This window comes from Anthonomus grandis, chromosome 16 (genome assembly GCF_022605725.1).
Source record: "Anthonomus grandis grandis chromosome 16, icAntGran1.3, whole genome shotgun sequence".
NCBI classification, from domain to species: Eukaryota; Metazoa; Arthropoda; class Insecta; order Coleoptera; family Curculionidae; genus Anthonomus; species Anthonomus grandis.
In genome coordinates, this window is record NC_065561.1 from 14,167,886 (window position 1) to 14,193,806 (window position 25,921).

Genomic DNA, 25,921 nt, shown 5'->3' on the forward strand with positions numbered 1-25,921 from the left:
TATCCATATAAATTGGATCTAGGATCTCCGCCCAATGCCGAAAAGGTGGTTTTCAATCTTAACATCAATAAAGGGCTTTGGTTTTATTCCTCATTATACCATTCTTCTATAACTTGTGCTGGAAATTTGTTATTTGTTTTATGTTTAAGAAAATTTTTGTGGTTTTCTTTCTTTTGCCCATGATATCGCTGTGAAAACAAATAGCTAACACAAAATTAAGTATATCATTGGAAAGCATAATAAACGCAGTAGTTTTTGCTAAAAAAAAACATGTCCCTATTTACCAAATTTTAGAAAAACGACAATGAAGAAGATACCATTAATTTTGCACATTTCCCAAATATTACATTTAGCTTCTGATAACACCCGGTATAAAAATTACTCAAAAACTGAAACATACCCATCTTATAACAAATTTAATTCTCTTTCAGATGGTATATCTAAATTTGATGTGGTGGTAAGAATAACGGAGATATTCTTGTTTATATGAAAAAAAACAAAGAAATTTGATAAAATCAAAAAATGTTAAATGCCAGAAGAACTAACAACTTTTCGAAAAAATGTTATATGACTTTTTTGTTGCAAATGACTTGTATAATCACCTCTTAAAGTTTGGCGGTTTTTATAGTAGACACCCTGTATATAATAATAAGTGGCTACTATAAAGAATATAATAAATAATCAATAAAATGGAAAAGACCAAACTATAGCAAAAACAAAAAAAAAACGGCAAATAACATAAGACGAAACCTTATAATTTCAGTCGTCCCTTTCTTAAGTTTTAATTTAAATAACTTACCAGAGTTAAGTTCATTAAATATTTTCATCGTTCTGGTGATTGGAGAAAAGAAACCGTAATTAGCCTTTTAAAAAGTCAAATGTAACATTACAGGGTTCTGCGATCTATTATTGATATTGACATCCAATTTTCCAAAATACCAAGACCAATATTTTTTTAACTGCCATCAATATTATTAAAATCGTGGAAATTCCCGAATTTTAAAAAATAATTCCCGTTTGGCAATCTAGATTTAGGAAAAATTTTAACACTTCGACGGCTTTGGTTATTATATTGAACGACATAAGAGTCAATAAGGAAGAGAATCGTCCTACTTGTATGGCATTACTTTCAGTAAAGCCTTAATGACGAATTAATATTCAGCAAAATTACAATTTTTTGGTGTGTCATATGAGGGTATCAATTTTTTAAAGGATTATCTAGCTAATCGACAGAGCCGTGATCGCTAATCAGATTTCTGAAGACAAAGTCTCTACATTTATGCCACGTAATCGAGGAGTACCTTAGGAGTCGATACTCTCGCCCCTGCTTTTTTCATTATATGTGGTAGGCGTGCAGGCAACAATTAAATACTGCAGATTACAACAATATGCTGATGACTCCTTAATATACATACCTGTGACCTGCTAAAATTTAAATACTTTAATTGCTAATTAAAATTTAAATGCTTGGGCCGAAAATCATAACCTTAAGTTGAATGCCACTTACTTTAAGGGAAAGTATAAAAAATATTAATTCTATTCAACTAAATATTGTACCAATTCCAATAGTATAAGCAAAAAACTTGGGTATACTTTATGACCAATCAAAAATTAAAAAATAAAAAGCAAAATTAAAGCCGTATATCTCAAATTAAGGGAACTTTTTAAAATAAAAACATTTCTAATCGCAAAACAAAAATACTTACTTGGCGAAAGTCTGCTTTTGACTTTGTTCGATTAACCATATAAATTGAGTCCAGGATCCCCGTCCAATGCTGAAAAGGTGGTTTTTAATCTTAACAAGAATAAAGGGCTCTGGTTCTATTCTGCATGATCTTATTTCATTATACCATTCTTCTGAAACTTTTGCTGAAAATTTTTGATTTATAAAAACCGATGTCTCCGATGCAATCACAGTTTTGGTCATTGTGATTTAGAGACTTAAATTGGGCAATTATCCGTGATCGATTTTAATTATTTCAACGGCGTTTCAATTATGATGATTAGTTTACGGAGATTCCTTGCGGAGTTTAAAATTCCTGCATGAGTTTGGCATTATAAAACATCCCATATAGACATCACACAACACTATATCTCAACGCTAATCAAAGTCTTAATATGAATAATAGAAGACGGCTGCACGGCTCCCACTGCACTACAAATCATAAACATGACAACCGGCATATTTAGGACGCCAGCTTCAACAATTTGAGCATTCTCATGTAACTCGACATAACGAGTTTGTCGTTACCAGCTTTTAGGCGTTCTTTTAAATGTATTGCTGTTCAGATATAAAACAATCTCTCCCAAGAACTAAAGCATTACCTCTGCAAAGTTTTTTTTTAAGCAAGTCAAGCTAAAAATACTTTGATTTTTTGTTTGTTTTATATGTATTTGCAAGAAATTTTTATCTTCTAATTTCGCACGTTTATCTGTATTTCTCTGCGTATTCCTGTGGTTCACCTTCTCGTTTTCCTGCATCAGCGCTGCCTCCCTATTTAAGCTGGTGGCCCCATTAAGGGTTTATATTTGTCTATGTATTTTTTTTTGGTGTATTTTTTATATTTTTAAAATTTAAATATTTAAAATTTATTGCAATAGGTGTATAAATAGTAATTGTATAATAATTGTTTACTATTCGTAAAATAATCTTTATGAATTATGCTCAAACCATAGTAGGAGAGCAATTGAATCATCAGAAGAATCCCCAGATTTCGGGTTGTTTTTTTTTAAATTTTATTGGAAGAAAGTAACTGTTATGTTGTTATAAAAAGAAATTAATAATAAATATTTCAAGGTGATAAAAAAATAATTAATTTGTTTTGTTTGTTATTTCTAATTTATCATAAGATTAGACTATCTTATTTAAGATTTAATTTTCAGTTATAAAACTTCTTTTAGTTCACAACAAATTGGTTAATAATGAACAAAAAAAGGATCTAACTCAAAAGCAATATATGTTACTTGTATTCCTTAATAATTTTATACATTGTTGACATAAAACCCAATAGAATAAAAAATGTAATAATGAATAAATTTTTTTCATATTTTTTTTAATACATAACTTGAATTTGTCTCTCGGGTATAAATATATGTATGCAATTTTGTTCGATTCAGTTTTGATTAAAATATCTTTGTCTTATTTATTTCTATAGCTTTACAAACAAAACTTAATGAAGAGCGTAACGCGAGGCAAAAAGCGGATCTCAACTTCCAAGAGAAGGAAAGGCAAATATCCATGTTGTCGGTGGATTACCGACAGATCCAACAGAGGTTACAAAAACTAGAGGGCGAATATCGACAAGAAATGGAGAAAGGAAAAGCCCTCCATGCCCAAGTCGAGCAGGAACAACAGAAGAAGACTGTGCTGCAATCGGAGCTTGTGCAGCATACCAACGAAGTTGCAAAACTTAAGGCGAAAGAGTCACAATTGGCAAATGATTTGGCTCAAGTTCAGGTATGGTTTTAAACAGTAATAATAAATCACGGAGAAGCGATAGATTACTTTATAGAACGTCCATTAAAGGTGAGGAAGTTTTTCAATAGATTCCGTGGCTCTTAATGAATGTTTTTTGTTGCGGTAATACAAGATAAGCATATACGATACTGTCGCTTCTCAGTCATGTTTTTTTTTTAGGTTTTAATTCTTTTTATAATGACTTTTAATGAAATGTCTGTTTGTTAGCGTTCAAAACAAATTATAGAAGAAGAACTGATGCGCATAAAACGCAACTGGCAAATGGATCAGCTACAAATGAAAGAGCTACAAGACTCCTTGGAAACCGAGCATTACTTCGCGACCCTCTACAAAACCCAAACCGAGGAGCTCAAAGAAGAGCTGAGAGAGGAGCAAGAGGACAAAACCCGTCAAAATAGAGAATACGAGGAGGAACGAGCGTCACTCAAGCACCAGTGCCAAGTGGCTTTAGCCAGGGCTGATTCGGAAGCTTTAGCCAGATCCATAGCCGAAGAGACTGTGGCCGATTTAGAAAAAGAAAAGACCCTAAAAGAGCTTGAGCTGAAGGAGCTAATGGGGAATCATAGAAACGATATTAATGCCAAAGAAGTAGCGATGAACACGTTAAAAGAGCGAGAGGCCGAGCTTAAGCGGCAGAACGAACAGTTACAAAAAGAGAAGGAGGAGTTAAGCAGGCAGCTGAAGCAGCTACAAGAGGAGTTTAATAGGACGACTAGTAATAATGAAGAAATCGAGAAACTGCGCCAGAAACTAAAGACTGAAAACTTACTTAAACAGACGGCTATTAATAAATTGCACGAAATTATGAACAGGAAGGACCTGAAAGAGAAACCTGGTAAAAATAAGATTTCCAGCACGGATCTGAGGAGGAAGGAGAAAGATTTCAAGAAGCTACAGCAGGAATTGTCACTGCAGAAGGAGCACTATAATCAGTGGATAAATAATTTGCAAAAGAATATCCAAGATTTATCGGTAAGTATGCAAAAGATTGTACTAATGCGCGGTGTAGCTTATTCCGTTGAAGATAATATTGTGCTCCTGTACAAATTTACAAATTTACTTCCATTATTTTCTCAATAAGCGTTTCTTCAACATACCTATAAACAAAAAAAATACTTCAAATTAATCTATGTATAAGGCAGAAGCTAAGGTAATTAATTTTAACATAATTTTGGGCAAGCATATTATAGAATGAGGGAGTAAATAGCACGGTATATAGTAGGCATACACATATAATAGGCACGGACTTAACCAAAGCATAACTTGACGCATAAGGAATCCGTGTCTATTTTAGTATTCTATGTCTGACTTAAATACTACTTACTGACTAAAACTTTTAATTTGACTAATGCTATTATTCAGTTTCACATTATATACATCATTCATTTATAACTTATTATAAATGATAAATCTAATACAGAACCATAACATAATTAGTAAAACACACAATCTATCGAATAAAATAAAATCATAATTAAAAAGTACATAAAAATCACGTTAAAATGGATATACAGGGTGTCCTAGAGAAAACAGACCACCCTGAAAATCTTGAAAAATGAATTGTTTAGCCAAAAACGGCCGAACACGTCAAATTTAACATTGAGGGGGACATTTATTGACAGAAATTGCTTTTCATTGACGTCATCCCCTTACTCCCTAGAGCCCCCATGTAATTTTTTTTAAATGGGAATATGGATCGAATGAAGAATTTGCATTGAGAAAATAAAAAATAAAAAACGGCTGTTAAGAACGTAGCTGTTAATATTATTGTTTATGTTTATTCGGTAGTGGTTTTGGCTCCAAATACTTATGTATTCGGCGCCACACCTCACTTATTTAATGAAATCATTCTTCTTATTTAATGAAAAATATTGCTATGAATTATAGTACATTTACATACATTACATTACAGTTCTTGATATTATCCTGTCCAAATCTTGGCTCATTTACTCCAATATTTATCAGTAAATTATAACTTTATCCACAGAGCACAATTAATTTTGGATGTATTTGTAAAGGTGACCATAGGAAGGACCCTGATGATTCCTGATGAGGCCTGTGCTACATTTTCTTGAAACGGAGCTCCAGTAAATTCCTTAGTTTGATCGATGCATCGTCTTGCATAACCTGTTTTTACAGATTGTCGCCCCTCCTCCTAGTAACGTGTCCAAAGTATTTTAGAATTCGCCGCTTTAATACACTTGGCAACCTTTCCGGAATTCCCAATTCTTCCAGTGTGTAAACATTGGTTTTATGTGCCGTCCAAGGGATCCTCAGGAGTAACACACTTCTTTTCTTCTATTACATTCCAAGTTTCGAAGGTCATCCATTTTTTGTTCTTTAGTTTCCTTTTGTTTTATTGTATTACTTAGTTCTTTGGTGGTTAATTAATTGTTGCATTTTTTTACTTGTTTAAAGGAGGTAGTTTTTTCGATTTTCTTTGTTTTTAAACGAATTATGATTTAGCTAGCGGGAGTTTGTGATCACTTAAGCACTTTTTTTTAGGGACAGTTTTTTCTTTACTGACGGTTGATTAGGGATGGCAACGATGGATCGATGCTTTGAAAACATCGATACGTCGAGAGAAAATACATCGATGTTTGCATCGATATTTAGAGCCGACGATGTATCGATATATCGTTCAAATATATCGATACAAATCAAATATATGCAGGTTTTAAAAAATTTATTAAAGAATTAGCTCCCTTATATAAAACGCCTTGCAGAAATACAATAAAATCAAGGATAATCAAAAAGTATGAGGCAATTTCTACTGTTTATAAGGAAAACTTGGCGAAAATTGATAATTTAGTTTTAACTACGGATATTTGGACCAAGACGATGCAGATGAAAAGTTTTCTGGGCATAACTGTTCATTTTTTGAAAGGCATAAATATGACGTCTAGTTCATTGGATGTCATTGAGCTATCGGAATCCCATACCGTTGATTATATTAGTGACATATTAAATAAGGTTTTACAAGACTGGAATATAAAAAATTACTCGATCACAGCTATAGTCACTGACAATGATGCCAAAATGTTGAAGGCAATTGGAAATTTTTGGCATGAACAGGCACTTAAGTTGTTTTACTCACACATTGAATTTGACTGTAGAAAATGCATTGCAACGCTCGGGACTTGATGGTTTATTATTAAAGGGGCGAAATATTGTAAAATTTGTTAAAGCAAGTATAAACGCATCGGATAGCCTTAGAAAAGAGCAGTAAAGACAAGATGTTGTAGAAGGCAAGATTAGAAAAGTTCTTTTAGATGTTTCGACCAGATGGAACTCTAAATTTTACATGTGTGAAAGATTTCTACAGCTATTACCACTCCTTTGTAATATTTTATTGGAAAGACCCAATTCTCCACCTATGTTGTCAGCAAATGAGGTAGAACTCCTAAAAGAAGCAGTTCAACTTCTTCAGATAATGGAAAGGTTGACAGTAGAAGCTTCAGGGGAGAAATATACAACAGTAAGCATGGTTATTCCTTTAATTAACTGCACTATAAAAAACCTATCGTCTATGAATTTAACTCTTCTTTTAACCATTTCGTTAAAGGGGAATTAGAAAAAGAAATCGAGAAGCGTTTTGGGAATCGAGAATACTCAAATTTACTAGCCCTTGGAGCATTTTTAGTTCCAAGGTTTAAAAACGTCCATTTTAATAACCAATACAAAAAGTAAGTAAAATGGTTCACGAGTTCGAAAATCAGACTGCATCAATGGCTGCAAATAATGAAATCCAAATAACATCCACCTTTGAAAACTCAAAGGAGTGTAATACAGTTGATATTTGGAGTTTTCATAAGACTTACGCAAAAAGAACAAGTTAATAGGATAAGAGACGTAAAGGGTGGTAGCATCAGTAGTTCAGATTTAAGTCCAGAAGTTCGTTTATATATTTCTGCACCACTTGCAGCATATCCAAACTTATATAAAGTAGCTAGAAAATATCTAGGAGTTGTATGTACTTCTGTACCCTCTGAACGGTTATTTTCTTTAGCTGGGGATACAGTTTACCAAGACAGAAACCGACTTTCTGGAAAACTTTTGTCAAAATTACTTTTTTTGAATACTCTACCAGATGAGTACTGGTAACCATTAAGTTTTTAAAATTATTTTTCACGTTCGTTGTGTATTGTATTTGTTATAAAGTTTTTTACTCGGTTTTTTGTTTATCTTTTCCAAAACATATATATAAATATAAATATCTTAGATAATATTATTTTTTTTTAGTTTTTTTGTACATCATACAATATGTATAATATACTTTTTGGCTAACAATGCCTTTTTTCTCCTTATTTTAGTTTCATTTAAACATTTTCGATGTTTGTAACATCGATGTTTTGGAATATCGATTTTAGCCACTCAATATATCGAGACATCGATATTTATAAAACCGATGTATCGATATTTCGATGTATCGGTTTTTTTAATTGATGTTGCCATCCCTACGCTTGATTTCCCTCATGCATCAATGTATCCTTTTAAATGCAATGATGGAGGTCAAAATTTCTTCCAGGGAATTGCTTGGAAGAAGCTTCTGCTGCCTGGAATAGTCGCAGTTCCAATTTGTTTTCAAGGCCTTTGAGGCAATTTTAAAGTAATTTTTTGGCACATTTAGGCAGTGAATGCTTCAATTTTTTCCATGGAATTGCTGGGAAGTTTCAAATATATATAACACATTGGAGGAAGCTGTTTTAGCATTTCTGCACTCGCATAATCGACACCCGTACGCTTATTGTTTTTTAAGAACTGTACAAAATAAAAGCGGAAGTAGAGGCTTGCTCTACTTTTGCTCTCGGGTCTTCGGGTGATTTTTATCCCGTCTACATAGCCGTTGTATCTTCTAGATAGTCTCCTATATTCGGTTCTTCTTCACTCTTGTATACTTATGTCTGCTTGTATAATAGACTTCTTTCTTCTGTTACATACATACATACAAACTTAAAGTTTGGTCGGTCATCCATTTTTTGTTCTTTACTTTCCTTTTGTCTTGTTGTATCACTTGTTCTTTGGTGGTTCGTAGAGTTATTTCTTAAGCTTAGCCACATTTCTTGTGCATTTGATTTTCTTGAGGTATCCCAATCTGTTATTAGATTTTGCACTAATTTTTGTTTGAATTGTTTCCAAGTTTTAAGGAGGGAGTTCAGTTGCCGTCTATTTTCAAGTTTTTATATGAATTCTGACTTTAGCTAGCAGGATTTTGTGGTCACTTCCACATTTTTTCTAGTGAGATTTTTCTTGTTATTGACGCTTGATTTCCATATAGCCGTTATGAGAAGAAGCTAATGATGATTTTTGTCCTTCTGGAGATGTCGTGGACCGGCGTCTTGGATGGTCAGGGAATAGGCTATTTGTGATGGCTAAGTTATTTTCTATACATATCATTCTATATAATAACTTTTACCCGGAATCATTTCTCTTGCCAAAGCCGTAGCTTCCGCACAATTGTTTTATTCGCTCATCTTCTTGCGTTTGTTTTAATAAATAAAAAAGTTTTATTAAAATTCACTTTTCTTTATAATTATCAAAAATAAATATTAATAGCGAGTAATTCCTCATCTATTAGGCCATTAACGGCTTCATACTAAAAATTAAATGATCCAAGTCCTTTTTGGTCGAAGGCACATCTCATAAATGTGGCAAAACTAGCCAGAGGGACTTTACATCCTGAACAGGAGCTAAGTAGTGCCCTGTCAAGTATGTCCCAAACATCTTCAATACAATCTCTATTTAAAAACCTCAATCTTTTATTATTTGCAGTTATGGCAAATGATTTTATTAAATATTGGCCGATCTTGAACCTTGGCTTTATCCAGAAATCTGATATTGTGTTGGGTTGAGTTGGTGCAAGTGAGGTTATCAGTGGGGTCATGTGCATAACTTCTACCTCTTATTGTATCTTCACAAACCTTCGTAGAAAAGTCCACCCCAGATCATTACACACCTCCACCTACAATTGGATTGTTTTCTTAAACAGATGGTCATTAACTTGAATTTCTTGGTCTCCAGACCAAACTGTACGTCTGTCAGGACAAAGACGAAAAGGTTTTCATCGCTGAACGTCACAGTCCGCCACTCATCACTCCGGTTGGCTCTCTTTCGTTATACACCAAAGCAAACGTTAACTCTATCGAAGTGATAACCTACTTTATTTCATCGATTTAAGACCGTCCTAGAGGTAGTACTCGTAGGAGGGGTACTAACAAACTCCCACAGGAAAAAATCTATAGGATTCAAATCAGGATTGCGGCAAGGCCAAATTATGTGACCTTTTCTCGAGAATAATTTGCCTGGAAAAATTTCGCGAATACGTGACAGAGACGCGTCGGATGTGTGTGACGTTGCTCCATCCTGCTGGAACCATGCTCTTTAATTATTTGTCTGCAATTATCTGCAATTTACGCAAGAAAAAATCATCCTCGCATAATGTTCTGAATTCACTGTAAGAGCACACGTCCCCTTTCATTTTCAAAAAAAATATTCACCGATAATTCCTTGCGATAACGTCGCAGCCCAGTCAGTCACTTTTGGCGAATGAAAGGGCTTGTAATGCTTACATTTGGGATTCGTTGCACTCTTATAGCGGCACTTCTGCTTGTTTACTTTCCCATTAAGATGGAAACGAGCTTCATCCGAGAATAAGATATTGATAAACATTTGTAAGCGCTCAATTACGAATTCTAGCCTTTGAATGGCATCCTGCCGTTTTAATTCTTGTAGCAATTGTATTTTATAGGGGTGCAGCTTTAGTTCTTTGTGCAAAAATGCCATGGAGTATCTATTTCTAATAGAAAGGTCAGGATTATCACAAATAGACTGATTAATCCGTTCTTCCTTCTCTTCGATAACCTTAGTCGCCGCATTTTGGTTTATCTAGTGTTAAACTGGTCTTCTCAAACTTCTAATTCTAAATGAGAGGAATTAATTCTTGGTGCAACATTTAACTGACTTAAACCTCGAACGTTACAGGAGTTTCTTCGCGAAATTCCGTTTTTGTAAAATTGCAATTATATAATAAAATGTTTATTATCCAATTATATAATAGTCTTTGAGAGCACGTTATGCACAAAAATTATCGTCAGCATAATAAACTACGCCACGCGTTCGTTGACTCACCCTGTGCGTTAAACTAAAAAACTAAAACCAAAATTTTTAGTTGCAACTGACTGAAGAAGTGAACAACAAAAACCGGCTCCAGATGGAACTGGACAGCAAAGATGCTGAAAACGACAAGTTACAGTCGAAATTGGCAGTTTTAAGTAGTGAAACTGCGTCGATTAGTTCAGCTGATGCTGAAGGTGCCTATAATCTATTTATTTTGGTTCTTAAAGTTATGTTGTTTTTTCTTTAAGGGGAAGATATGAATTCCGACTACGTATTCGAGGGTTGGCTGTCGATACCGTCTAAGCAAAATATTAAAAAACACGGGTGGAAAAAGCAATATGTGGTGGTGTCAAGTAGGAAAATTATATTTTACAACTCGGAGAACGATAGGCAGAATACGGATCCTGTGATTGTGCTGGACTTGTGGTAAGCATTTTTTGTTCTCATGGAATTTAAATCATAATTTAATAATATTGTCACACCTGGGTAATCTATTTTTGAGGTATGTCAGAAAAAGTAGTGGAGAAAATATTTTTGTCGTCAAAACAAGTTTTTGTTTATACAGGGTGGTCGGTAATGAATGCGCCAAAAAACAATTCTAGGTTAAACTTCTGAAAATGTCGATGTTGAGCCAAATATGCATTAGTGAAATGTCTCTCATATACATATAATATACTGGATGTTAAAACTTAATCTTTGAATCTTTTTTTTTATACCTCAAGTTATTTTTGAGATATTGACATAAAAATGGGGAATCGGGAGTTTTTGGAACCTGTATATGACTTTTATAATGCTAACTTGTTGCACGGATTGGAAATAATAAAAGACAAACTGGTAAAGTACCGTATTATGACTATAAGTGTGACGAAGACTCCGGTATATTTTAAGAGAGTTTGGATTTACACGAAAAACTTAATACATTTTATAATTCGGCGGATTGTCTCTTAAATTCGACATGCTCAAGAAGAAATTGTACCTTTTGTCGATAGTTCAAAAAGATTGATTTAAAATGCGTAACTTTAGTCTTCTCAAAATGTCTCTCAATATTGAACTGATTACTGTGAAGACTTGACTGGCGATTTGAATACCAAATACATCTTACCATTCGAAAATTTTAAATAAGTTACGAAATACTAGGCTTGATTTATTTCCCCAAAGAATTATGAATATTGGCTCTTAAGAAATATTTGAACTACGAGGATTGATATGAAAACTAATGAATATATTTGACCAAATTTAAGAACAAGAAAAAATTCATTAATATATAATATCCTACTTTTTAAAGATTAAAAGGACGCAACTTTTAAAACGTGATATCAATCTACCGATTTCAGATTTTAGGGATTGCTTTCAGGAAGTATATTTTTAATGTATGAGAATTATTGGTCTTCTAATTACAATTTTATCCCTATAAAGATAAGAAATTGTATAATAACTAATTATTTATAAAATTGTAAAAAATTCCTTCTTTTAGCAAAGTCTTCCACGTCCGATCCGTTACTCAAGGAGACGTAATTCGGGCGGACTCGCGGGACATCCCGCGCATTTTCCAGTTGCTCTACCTCGGCGAGGGTGAGGCGCGTAAACCGTCAGAGGAGCCGAACAATATGCTCGACACCTCGTCGGTGAGGAGTTTCGACGAGAAACCGCCCGGCATTGTAACGCACAAAAACCACGAGTTCCTGGTGATATCCTATCATATACCTACGTCGTGCGAGGTGTGTCCCAAACAGTTGTGGCACATGTTTAGGCCGCCCCCTGCGCTCGAGTGTCGAAGTGAGTAAAACCTTTTATTGTTTCTGAAAGAAATATTATTTGTTGATAAGGATAAGCCCTTATAAAAACGGTAATCTGCTTAAATTAGTCATAATTTTTTAATTAACACTGATGACAACTGGTGTAACTGTCATTTTTTTTTTATAAAAAAGGAGAAATGTTTAATTTCCTGAAACCCTGGAAAATGTCCTTAAACTTTATATATTATACAAATCGTATTTTATATTTTCATAATAAAAACTGTGACACTCAAAAAATGTGGTTGCTTATGGTGATAACCTTTGGTGTGACACTCAAGTCACAAAACACTTTTACCACTAACAAAAACTCTTTATTTTATCGTCGTTACGTGCTTTGCAAACGATGTCGGTCACTAGCATCTTCGGGAGAATATTAAGACTAATCCCTATAACACTGTAAAAGTACAGTTCTTTTATTCTTACTTGAAGGAGCCGAATATTAAGCGGCCGCAAAAAAATATATTGAACTCTGCCGCCGTCAGAGCCGTGCCGTGCCGTTGTTATAAAGGGTCTGAATAAGATAATAAAAAAAAACCTGAATATTTTCAATTCACTTTTTTTTGTATAATAGTTTTACTAACAAACTTAACTTTGAATGCTTTGATCTGAAATTTTTATCAGTTCTAGATCTGTTTTTGGTTTAACAGTTTTATAATTGATACTATAAAAATGTATTGTTTTAAAGCTTACATGGCTTATGGTTTTGACGTTATACAATATTTTAGGTTAGGAATCCAAACAATCAGGTATTTTTAAGATAGAGATCATTTTCCAGATATTAAGGATAATTTAAAATATATTATATTTTATTACTATAAAACACTTACATACAGTTGTGGTCACATAAATAGCACACTTAGCCTTTTCATATATTACTTACAAAAAACAAATTCCTGACTGATAAGAAAATATTTAAGCAGTTAATCTCCTCCTAATATGCAAGACTTTATGTTTATTTTAAAAATATATGCACATACAGAATTTCATTCCAATATTAACGTTTTAAGGCTGGACACATAAATAGCACACCTTTCATTCTTATTAAATATATCGAGTGTTAATTAGTAAGTATTATTTTAACTTTTAAATTTTTGAATATTGTCAAGAGTAGTTTTGTTTTTAGTGGGTAGAAAGAAACATTGTGGACCAGAGAGGAGAGCTCTTATTATAGAAAAGAAAAATCAAGGCTTTTCTATTTCTGCTATAGCAAAAGATTTAAATTGCTCTAGGAAAATGGTTTATAATGCTCTGGCTCTCTATGAGACCACTCAAAGCACAATGAACAAGAAAAGATTAACAAGGCCTCGAAAAACCACGTATAACATGGATAATAAAATTATTATTAGAATAAGCAAGGGTAATCCATTTTTAAGTTCCGCCCAAATAAAACGTGAAATAGCAGACCAATATGGCGTCAATATTTCTGCAAGAACAATAAGAAGAAGATTATGTGAAAAAGATCTCAAAGGTTGTGTAGCTAGGAAAAAACCACTTGTTTCAAAAAGAAATATTAAAAAAAGATTGGCATTTGCTAAACAACATATAAGGACATTAATTTTTGGAAAACCATATTATGGAGCGATGAAACCAAGATTAATAGATTTGGAAATGATGGAAAATGCTATGTTAGACGTCCTCCCAATCGTGCCTTAAACCCTAGGTACACAATTAAAACTGTTAAGCATGGAGGAGGATCAATTATGATATGGGGAGCAATGTCATGGCATGGTGTTGGACCTATTCATCGTATAGAGGGAATAATGGACCAATACAAGTATAGGGAGATTTTGCAGAATGTTATGGAACCATACATGGAGCATTTTATGCCAATTACATGTAAGTTCATGCACGATAAAGATCCAAAACATTCTGCAAAATCAATAAAACGATGGTTTACTAAAAATGTGGTAGATGTTTTGGAATGGCCGCCACAAAGCCCAGACCTGAACCCTCTGGAAAATTTGTGGGATCACGTTAAAACCAAAATTAAGGTATTAAATCCCTCAAATCTGGATGAACTATGGCAAAACTTCCAAGAGGCTTGGAACAGTATTCCGGCAAGCGTGTGTGCAAAATTGGTGGAGTCAATACCCAAGCGATTAAGTGAAGTTATAAAAAATAAAGGATACCCAACAAAATATTAAATTGGTTTTGGTGAAAGTAAATATTTTTTAAGTGTGCTATTTAAATGGCCAGCATTTCTTTAGTTTTTTTGTTATGTTTCTTATATATTTAAAATACTAATTTTAATTTTAATTAAATACAACTCTTTGTAGAACATCTAAGCTATATATATTATAAAAAAAATAGAAAATGGTATTTAATATTTTTTATCGCAATTTAGAAAAGTGTGCTATTTATATGACCATAACTGTATATATTTATCAATAATAAATATTCTAAAACTCTCTTCAGAACTAGACTGGTTATCGTCAGGCAAAATTATTGTTTTGGGGTGTGGATGGTAAAACCGTATATTTATTTTCTGTTTTAATTAAGTGTTCTACCCAATTTTTCAATCACTCTCGAATTCTACAACAGTTTGGCATATGTTGTCAATAGCTACCACACTCAATGTTGCTGAAGTGTTGCACTTTCGAAGCTGTTTTTTCAATTTACCACAAACTAATTCCATCAGATTAAAGACACAATAATATGGAGCATTACTTTTGGCGCTATTGTCAATAAGATACTCATTTTTTAAGTTATAATCTTTAATTTTATTTAACAACTCCTTTTTAATGGGATTTTGTCGGGAACAGGAATTTTCTTAATTTTCATAAAAGTTATGAGATCTTGTTTTTATTTTATTTAAAATGTTTGAGAGGCAAGGTGCATTACCCATAACATGTTACTGTAATACTGTAATTTAATTTTAATAATGTCGTCATATATTAATGGTAATCAGGCGAAGATTGAGAAATATTTTTAGCAGACAAAACTAACGCATTTTTAACATCCTTCTTCTAGCATCAAGTATAATGATTTGTTTGCCTCTTGAGCATGGCACATTCAAAACACAATTCGTGAAATTATAAACCCAAGCCTATTTATCTACGTCATGCGTATCAAACCATGTTTTTCTAAATAAACTGCTCCACAAGAGTTAAGGATATTGCTGAAATTTGTAAATAAATTCCAATAAAATAAATTTTTGGTGACCAGTTTAACGAAAAATAGATCCATACATTTACTTACGTTGGTGTTCTGGTAAACAATTGTTTTTTGTGCATTTTTTGATTATTTACATTTTTGCTATTTTAATAAAATGAAACAAGCTGAAAAATGTATGATTTATTATGCCTTTGTTCATATTATAGTGTGCATATCTCTTCAATATAATGATCCAATAATATAATTTTGTTTAATGTATCGCAAAGTGTCATAAGTAGATTAAATAATCGATTTAATTAAACTGGTTCTGTTAGAAAGGCCAAGGATTAGTGGCCCCAGGAAAAACCACAGTCTCACAAGACAGATTTCTTATACTAAGTGTGCGGAGAGAGCTATTATCCACCTATAGACAACTTTGGAGGCGCCTTTTTAATAGTACAGGTATTAGTACAAGTATTTCAATTGAAACAATAAGACGGCGATTAAATGGTGTAAATGACGTCTATTAAGGCAGGTTCCACTAACCCATGAATACATGGGGCAAAGGTTACAGTGGGCAAGAGATCACGTAAATTGGGTCAATTAATGGAGATCTGTGCTTTTCACAGAGAAATCCAGATATTCCGGACTTTCGGATAGTCGATAAGTATGGGTCCTACTTAGAACACATAGAAATCGACGACCTGTTCAACGTGTCAGATCTCACAGGGCTAAAGCAATTATCATCATCATCTTGGCACTAGTATTTTCCGGACTAGCTGCATGGCTCCTGCCGGTCTTCTGATTTATTTATTTTCCGAGATTTAGGCGCCTATTTTTTGTTTATGCGGTCGCATCAGAGTGCTTTGGTTTATAAGGCTCGGAGCATGGGAATCGACTGTCGGGACGTGAAAGCTGGTGATCGGGTACCTTGCGATTAGCAGCGGAGAAAACATAGTATTTTAACCGGTGTCACTTGCGTTTTGACCGTCAAATGGCATTTTGAATGAGGTCGATTGTGCGGAGTCGGAAAGAAGTCGCTTTGTTTGGCTATTATTTTGGGTCATGTTTAAGAGAAAACGCCTGTCCATGGTCGGTTTTCTCGCCATTTAAGTAAGAATTTTTTTAACTCTTCGTTCTCAAGGGACCTTACGCGTTCTTTAAATTTTGTGTGTTTCATTTTTATAAACTCCTCTATGGTCTCGATGCGGCAGTCCTCTCTTATGTCAATATTTCTTGTGTATAAAGGTGAATTTGTGATTATTCTTAAGGTCTTATTTTGAAAACGTTCTAATTTGATGAGGTTTGTTTTTGTGATATTTGTTAGTACGCATGAGCCATAGAGGAGTTTAGGTCTGATGATTTGCTTGTACACAAGAAGTTTATTTTCAATCGACGTCTTGCTCTTTCGACCCAGAAAGGAGTAAAGTTTCTGTACCAGGCCATTGTATTGATTAAGCTGCCTTTTTATGTGAAAGCTAAAATTATTTTTATCATCAAAGAAAACCCCTAGGTAGCGAATCTCGCTCTTCCAGGGAACCTCTGTGCCCAATACCACCAAATTTGGAATGTCGCGATCTTGTTTTTTTGTGATTAGTATTGCTTCCGTCTTGTCTTCATTGATCTTTATCTTCCATTTTTTTGCCCATAGGCAGAGTTTATCTATATGGCTTTGTATGTAAGTATTTAACTGGTCCAAGTATTTGCAGCTGGCGGAAACGCAGGAGTCATCGGCGAATAATGCCAATTGTGAGTAATGTTCATTTTTCGGTATATCCGCCTGGTAAATGTTGAAGAGTGTTGGAGAGAGCGGGGAGCCCTGGGGCACTCCCGCTCTCACTCCTTATATGGTAGAGTTTTATTTCCAATTTTAGTTGTAAAATTAAACAATATAAAATACAAAAGCTCTTCCTCTTAAAAAAATTTGAATTAGTTTCACCATACCGGCGGACATACCGAATTTTATCATTTTGTGTATCAATCCGCCATGCCACACCCGATCGAAAGCAATTATTGATGCGTTAGAAATGAATAGAATTCCGTTCTTTTACTCCCTCCATTATCTCCAGACGTTAATTGCATCGAACACGCTTGGGACATGTTGTAGCGAATGCTAGATGAAGACAGACCCGCTGTCAAAACAATGGCTGAGCCTAGGACCCTTTTATTACAACTTTGGAATAAAATTCTTCCAGAAATGCTTAATAATTTCATTAACAGCATGCAGAGACGTTGCCATTGTTGATGCACACGGAGGCTTTACTATAAATCAAAAGAGAACAAAACAAAGTCTCTACTATATATATTAAAGCAATATTAAAAAAAAATAAAACTTTCTGGTTAAAAGGTATTTTTTTATTTTTAATTATTTGTTTTTTATACGAAAATAAGTTTACATGAAAAATAGTTATTTTCTTTTTTAGAAATGGAAAAAAAACAGGATTTCTATATATTTGTTCAAAAAAAAACACTGATACCCTTAACTCCTGTGGAACAGTTTGTATTATATGTCTATTTAGGTCACGATATAACTTAGTACTACGTCACTGTTTTAAAGTAATCTAAATATTAAAATAATAGAGGAAATTTTTTTGCGGCTGATGGGCATCTGCTATTGAGGACCGATGCCGATGTACACCCATATCGGGCGGTTTCTCTTTGCAAATCTGCCACGGCATAGTATGCTGCCGGTGTACCGCGATCTGAAGATAATCCTGGGAAAGAAAGTAGGTTTAAAACTGACCACGGTCTATCGGTCTTTTCGTCCGCACGCTTTCATCGTTTTTATTATTTTTTATTCAAGTGAGAATAAAACAGCTATACCATACATGCTTTTCATACTAATATCGCATTTCTAAATCTGCACAAACCAAAACAAACAACTGAGCACGTTTTAACAGACAAGACAGGACGCGTACTTTTAATTTACATGGACTTAGCAACAGCGCAGTATCTGATTGCTAAATGTTCCGTTTATGCTGTGTTAGGATCCGGCGGTTTTACTAAGTATGGAAGTAAATGTTATTTTATGGCTATTATGTTTCAAACAGCATTTTTTCCAAGTTTTATATACAAGAAGAACTAATTGAAGCAACAATATGTTAAAAACTAACTTTTTGTACATACACCGTTTCTACTAAGCACGGCAGAATACGTCCATCACGACATTTCTTTGCGTACTAAACAATTGTTTTAAATGTAATTCATCATAAAACTATGAAAATTATAAGTCTAATTTTTGTTTCTATGCAGGATGTAGGGTGAAAATCCATAAGGACCATCTGGACCGTAAGGAGGACACCGTTCCTCCCTGTAAACTACACTATGATCCCTCTTCAGCCAAAGAACTCCTGTTGCTCGCTACCTCGGTGGAGGACCAGCGACTGTGGGTAAACAGACTCAGTAAGAAGATAAAAATGCACGGGTACAAGGCCAACAATTCGAATTCCGACACCTCGAAAATATCACCCCGGTGAGTCGGTTAATTTGAGCACGATTTTAAGAGAGTTTGACCTTTGGTTTTGGTAATTCAGTTTATAGGCTTCAAAATATTATTTAAAATAAGCTTTTTAGATTAGTTTGGATATTTCTAACTTATGCTTTCTTCTTAAAGTAATACACTGGCACGTATAAATTGCAGCTGCATTTTTTGTACAATATGTAGAAGTATACAAATAGATTTTGTATTTTTATATATTTTTTTTTGGCATTGTACTCTATTGTGGATTACTCAGGTTAAAAAGCATTCCACTCATAAAATTGCATTTTATTATTTGGCTTATAGTTATTTATAATCTGTACTTAATTTAAGTTGTATGATAGTTTTATTATAAGTAGACTGTGATTTTATATAATAGAGGTGGGTAATCAGTTTTTAAAAGCCGTACAATCGGTAACTGTGTGGGTTCCAAGAATTACCCATAGGGACTTTATTTTTTACTTTAGTTTTGGCAGTTAAATGTATCCTTTTATATATTTTAGCAGATACAGTTATTAAAGCTTCTATATATTTATTTTATATTCGTAAGTATAATAAAAGGGCTGAAAAGTTAAGTTTGCTTTTTTTAACCTGGGAGATAATTTTCACTTTTTATGCACAAGTATCTCTTGCACGCTTGGGATTGCTTATTTTTATTTTCTGAAGAATTGGAGTGATGTAGAAGTGTGGATTTGCCTTAAAATAAACTACCAGTAAGTATTATTATTATACAATTTATTTTATTTTAGCGCATGAATGTGCATGTGATTGTGCTGTAAATTTTGTTCGAATTTCAAGGAACTGCTAATTTATTTCGACTTATGGATATTTCCAGTTAAAATACTTCAATAAAAAAAAAAAACTAATGACCTGAAAAAAGTTTTATTTAGAAAAAAAGCCAAAATCTTACTTAACACGTTCGTTTCGCCACCAGATTTTTATATTTATAAATTAACCAATCTGCGTTACCAGACATATGAACATAAATTCATTATGAAGATGATACGTCATTTTAATATAGGTCTTTTAATTCTCTTTTCAAAAATACCACATAATCGACCTTTTGATTGAGAAGTTTGCGGAATATGAAGCAAACATGATAGATTTCCTCAATTAGTACTAGCGTGGTAATCACTTTAGTACCGATTGACAAGTTAGTCAAAAAAACTAAAAAATATCAAGCGTTGTGCGCTCTTAAGTATTTTTTTAAAAATAGTGTTTAATCTTGAGCAAAGAACGGAAATTATTATTTACGGGGAAAGTCAAAAATGTGCAAGAAGAACGGCAGCATTGTTTAACGAAAGATATCCTAATAGTCAATTAAATCGTAAATATGTTTTAAAATTAGTGTTCATACTAGTTGTGATATTCTATTGTGTGGTGATTTTAATCTGCCACATGCGGTATGGAGGAACTCTGTGAATGGACTGCATGTTGAGACGGCTGAGTCTATAACCTCTGCAAATGTGCTATGTAGTTGTTGTAACTATTTTAATCTTAAGCAGGTTAATGGCTTGCCAAATTTGTTTGGTACATTTCTTGATCTGTTTTTCTCAAGTTTGTCAAATGTTGAAGTCATATATGCCACTGAAAATTTATCACCGGCATCAAACCACCATCCTGCTTATGAAATAAGTATTCCTATTAATTTTGATTTTAGTCTTAAGTATGATTTTGTAAACTGTGATTTTGTTGCCATTAATTATTACCTTGCTTGCATGAGTTGGGATACTGCTTTTAATCAGAAGGATATTAATAAATATGATATTTTTTACAATGCTCTCTATTTTGCTATTGAGATGTTTGTTCATTAAAAACATAAAACATTTTAAATCATCTAATTTTCCCACTTGGTTTAGTAGAAAATTACAGAATCTTGTTATTCAAAAAAAGATTGCTCACACAAAATTCAAAAATATTATTATTAGATTATGTTAATTTTTCAAATTGGAGGAATAAATGTAAAACTCTTCGTGATGAATGTTTTAGGTGATATATTGAAAGATTAAATACTGAAATTTCTCATGATCCTTCTTAATTTTGGAAACACATCAATAGATTACCATGGTCTGATTCATACCCCAATAACCTGCATATTGAAGCTGAGATTACTGGTAATGGTCAAGATATTGTAAACTTATTTGCTAGGTATTTTGAAACTACATACAGGCAACCTGTCCGCAAGGCTCCTGACTATAAACTTGATTACAGTCTGGATTTAAATCGCATCTCTTTTTCTTTATTGGACATATTTGATGAAATCTTACGCATTTCGACTAAACATTCTTTTGGCACTGTATCCCATCTGTTTTTCTTAAAAACTGTGTGTGCACTCTGAGTAAGCCTCTGCATCACCTTTTCAATCTTTGCTTGACATCAGGCAAATTTCCTGATTACTGGAAGGTAAGCTTTTTAACACCAATTCATAAAAATGGTAATTCATTTTGGTACTTCTTTTTTCTCCCATGATTGGCGATCATCTATGATCACTTTGAATGGAATTTCTAGATCCAGCATGGCCGTTATGTGGTCACGTGGTTTGCTGGCATTTTCCAGTTTAATTTCTTCGAGGATGCGCAGGTGACCACTTAAATCCCCAGGCTTGAATTTGCCGGTGTGGAAAAGCCTGTGAGCACTGTTAATTGCCTCTTTTTTCACGCTTATGTGAAGTGGAGGCATGTTTAGCAGTGTCTCTAAGGCTGTGGTAGGACAAGTAGACATTGCCCCGGTTATTCCTAGACATATCAGCCTTTGGACTTTGTTTAATTTGGTCTGTGCGGTTGTTTGTTTGGTCTTCGGCCACCATACCAGCGAAGCGTATGTAATGATGGGCTTAATGACTGTTTGGTAGATCCAGTATACCATTTTCGGTTTTAGCCCCCATGTCTTGCCAACGAGTTTGCGGCATGTCCAGATTGCCACTATGGCTTTGGAAATGGTCTTGTCTAGATGATTGTTCCAAGTTAGTTTGTGGTCCAAGGTAACCCCCAGGTATTTCACCTCGTTAGAAAATGTTAGCTGAGTTCCGTTTAATATAGGTGCTCTGAGTTCTAGCTTCCTTCTTCTGGTAAACGGCACTAAAATTGTTTTTCTAGGATTTAAAGATAATCCTTCAGTTTCGCCCCAGTTTTGTATAGTATTTAGGGCACTTTCGTGGATGGAAGAATGTGATTCAATATTGTTTAATATGATGTTGATAATGAAATTCAAAGCTTTTTATTATACCAAATTCAACATCAAATATTCAAGGGGCCTAGAGTCAAGGGTCTTTCCAAGTAAACATTTTTGAATCTATGTTGATTTTGTTATAATTTTATACTCTCTAAGAGTTTGCATCGATCTTTTAAACACCCAAGCCCCAAACTATATTTTAAAAAATTTATTGAGGTACGATTTTAAGAATATTACTAAACAATTGCTAGTGACTTGTAACATTAACATTTGTATATTTGATTTTAACAGTTACCTTTAAGGTCAAAAACCTAATAAGATATTTTTTTAGGGAATCGACACGGTCCGCCCTAAAACCTTACCTAAACATCCCGCAAAGGTCAGCGACCCTACCAGCAAACTCCTCCATGAGCGGGAAATGACAAGAAACGACCCACGCTAAGGTTAAGTCTTCCTGCTCGATGGCTTCCAGATATTTCCATAAGCCTTTTTAACTTATTGCCACCTTTCAGACCCGATCTGGGTACATGTAACTTTACAGACCTGTGGGTCGTTACGAAATCGATTACGATCAGCAGTAAGTCAGATTCGACATGGAATTTAATTATGAGAATTTACTTATAGAGCTGGTCCTGAGATGTAAAAAAGCGCGACAAATGACATTGAAAAAAAGAGGTTTTGGGAACTACGACTTTGGTTGCTCACAACTAATTTAAGGTGGTAACAATGATTTTTCAAACTCTAGTATTATAAAATCGTGTTAATTGCACAGTTTACTACTAGAATACTCAAGTGCCTAAACTGTCTTACCATTTAAAATTTAAATCAAAATTACTTTCTAAGCTCAACAAATAATTAGAATAGAAATATTTTTGTAAATAGATACAAAATTCTTAAAAGTTTTCATGAATTCAATGCTTATTAATGATCTTGTTGGGTCTGACCGACTTATACGTTTTTATATACAGTATGTGATATTACTTTACAACGCAATCTAAAATTTTACTTAGGAAATAGTTGACTTCATTATATTGAATTCGCTTTTCAGCAACTTGTTGATAGTAAGGTATTTTTTAATATTATTAGGCGTACTTAATTCGGTTTGTAGGGCAGCTTTTTTTTAGACAGTGCTAAATCCTGTGCCTAATGTATGTGTATAGTATCATTTTTTTTGTAAACCCACATTCCTTTTTATCGCTGGTATTAAACTGGGTTTCCCCGAGCGTGTTAATGCTTTGTTTGAAGCACTTTTTGCCTAAGTTGGCTTGTTGCTTGGTACAAACCCAGCCGTAACATAAAATTTTTATAATTTGTTGAATATATTATTTGTTATTGTACAAAGTTAATGAATGGTTATTTATCGCGCTGTATCATATTATATCATTTACGTCGAATAAGATTGAAGGTTTTTACCAATAAAATGTACATTGTGCCTTATTTTTTGTAGCTCATTACAAAAACGATTTATCAAAGTGACATTATTTTTTTCGTTAGTTTGTAAATTACTTACATTAGTTATTGTATACAAATTAAGCCAAAATGGGTCATTTTTAAATAAAAACTGTTCTTATTTATTGTAAATCAGAGGCTTTTTTTTACCCACATTCATTAGTTTATGTAAATATCGAGAAAAAAAAATACTTACATAGCCAACATTATTAAAGGTCAACAATGATACGGTAAATATGGCCGCATCATTGGATTGACTGCATACTGCACTGTTGAATTTAAAGAGTTATATTTTTTTTCTCAACGTATTATGGCTGTTTATATTCCTTTCAAAAGAATTCAAATTGTAGCTTTTTTGTAGGTAATTCGGTAGTGCGGGATTTGACATAAGACTTTGAATTTTAAAGTAAATATATTTTTTTAATAATGAGTATTTCACCACAAAATATATAATGGGCGCAGTCGGTAGGATTGTGTCCATTTGAATAAGAAACCCTTCAATGTGGTGTAAGAGAGTGACACAGTAATAAGAGAATCAGTAAAGGTAAGTGCTACTTCTTTTCTGCTCGTATTTCACCCTCCAGTTAAGGTTTTAATAAGGATATTTTGTTAAGTCAAGGACATATTAAATGTAATTAAATAATACAATTTATATAGCATAAATACCTATTCTGCTGCGAATGGGTTGCATCAATTTTAAGTAAAATTAAGTGAATTGAATACAACTAATTTTAAAAACATTATTAGAATTCATTTACGTCAGATGCTGATTCAGATATAGAAATAAAAAGATTTAGTCAATTTGTTAAAAAAATTGCAATATGATAATCCAAGTAGTCTTAGATAAACCCAAAGTAAACCGGCATTTATTTGAATCAAAAGTAGTTAACATTAAACCATATGATGGTGATGTTAGTACCCTAAACAAATTTATTTCCTCATGTGATTGCGTTTACAATAGTTATCCTTTAAATGATAATGAAACTCGCATTATATATACTTCTAAAACTTGTCATAGACAGATAACTACAGTAGTGGCAGAAAGTAGAGCAACTTTTAAAAAAATAAAATTTCTTGACAACTAACAAAGGAATAACAATGATATTTATCCACAATACTTTTGGTCAAGTAGGTAGTCTTAAATCAGATAAGAATTGACCTTCTAAATATTTCTGTTTATTTTTAAACTGATAAGAATTTGTGTACCTGGCAAAAAGTAGAGCAACATTTTTCTTAGAACTTACAAATCGAATAATATTAGTTTAATTCCAGCTGTTTACCGGTTGCATTAAAAGCAAAGTTAGTTTACAATGCCTAGAGGACGGTTGCCTTTATCCGTTGATTTAAAAACACGAATTATAGACTGTCACAAAAATGGTGAAAAACGAATCAATATTGCAAGAAGGTTTAGTTAGATAAATCTATAGTATCGCGAATAATTTCACGTTATGTGAAGCATGTACATGTTTTACCTAGAAAAAAAACAGGAACACCAAGAAAAACCGATAAATATCAAGATAAACAAATTTTGAAAATATCTCAGAGTGATCCATTTTTGGGTTCAAGTAAAATAAAGCAGCGTTTATCAGAAGAATTAGGCGTTCAGGTATCTTCAAGGACAATAAGAAGTAGATTATGCGAGGCCAAATTATTTGCAAGACGTCCAGCAAAAAAGCCATTATTATCTGCAAAAAACAGACGATCCCGTCTTCTTTTTGCTCGATCTCATTTGCACTGGACAATTAATGACTGGAAAAAGATAATATTCAGCGACGAATCAAAGTTTAATTTGTTTCAAAGTGATGGAATAGCATATGTTCGACGTCCTGCAAACCAAAGGTTAAATCCCAGATACACTTGTCCAACAGTAAAACATGGTGGTGGATCAGTTATGGTGTGGGGCTGCTTTTCCGGTTTTGGAATGGGGCCACTTCATAAAATTGATGGGATAATGGGTAGATTTATGTACAAATATATTCTGGAAAATGAAATGGTTCCATATGCAGACGAGAAAATGCCCCCTAGGCACATTTTTCAGCAGGATAATGATCCAAAGCATTCTTCTAAATATGTAAAGGCTTGGTTTAGACAGCAATATATTCAAGTAATGGACTGGCCAAGTCAATCACCAGATTTAAACCCCATCGAGAACCTATGGGAAATTTTGGATAGGAAAATAAGGGGGAAAACTTACAAAAATAAGGACGAATTGTTCAATGCATTACACGAAGCTTGGATTAATATGGACCCAGTAATAATTTCTAGGTTACTGCAATCTATGCGCCACCGTTGTGAGGAAGTTATCAAAAATGATGGATATTTTACAAAATACTAAAATTG

At 33.4% G+C, this 25,921-nt stretch overlaps 1 protein-coding gene across 1 annotated transcript in view; it reads left to right on the forward strand.

The window, feature by feature from the left end:
• The window catches only part of LOC126745621 (rho-associated protein kinase 1), a 54,757-nt gene extending 31,044 nt beyond the window's left edge, over positions 1-23,713 (forward strand). Inside the window, exons 9-15 of the mRNA XM_050453553.1 lie at positions 3,156-3,457; positions 3,686-4,450; positions 10,647-10,788; positions 10,843-11,020; positions 12,069-12,370; positions 18,736-18,955; positions 22,464-23,713. Of these exons, the coding sequence (XP_050309510.1) occupies positions 3,156-3,457; positions 3,686-4,450; positions 10,647-10,788; positions 10,843-11,020; positions 12,069-12,370; positions 18,736-18,955; positions 22,464-22,554 (2,000 nt within the window). The 3' untranslated portion in view covers positions 22,555-23,713. The remainder of the gene's footprint in view (positions 1-3,155; positions 3,458-3,685; positions 4,451-10,646; positions 10,789-10,842; positions 11,021-12,068; positions 12,371-18,735; positions 18,956-22,463) is intronic.
• Positions 23,714-25,921: the final 2,208 nt, after the last annotated feature.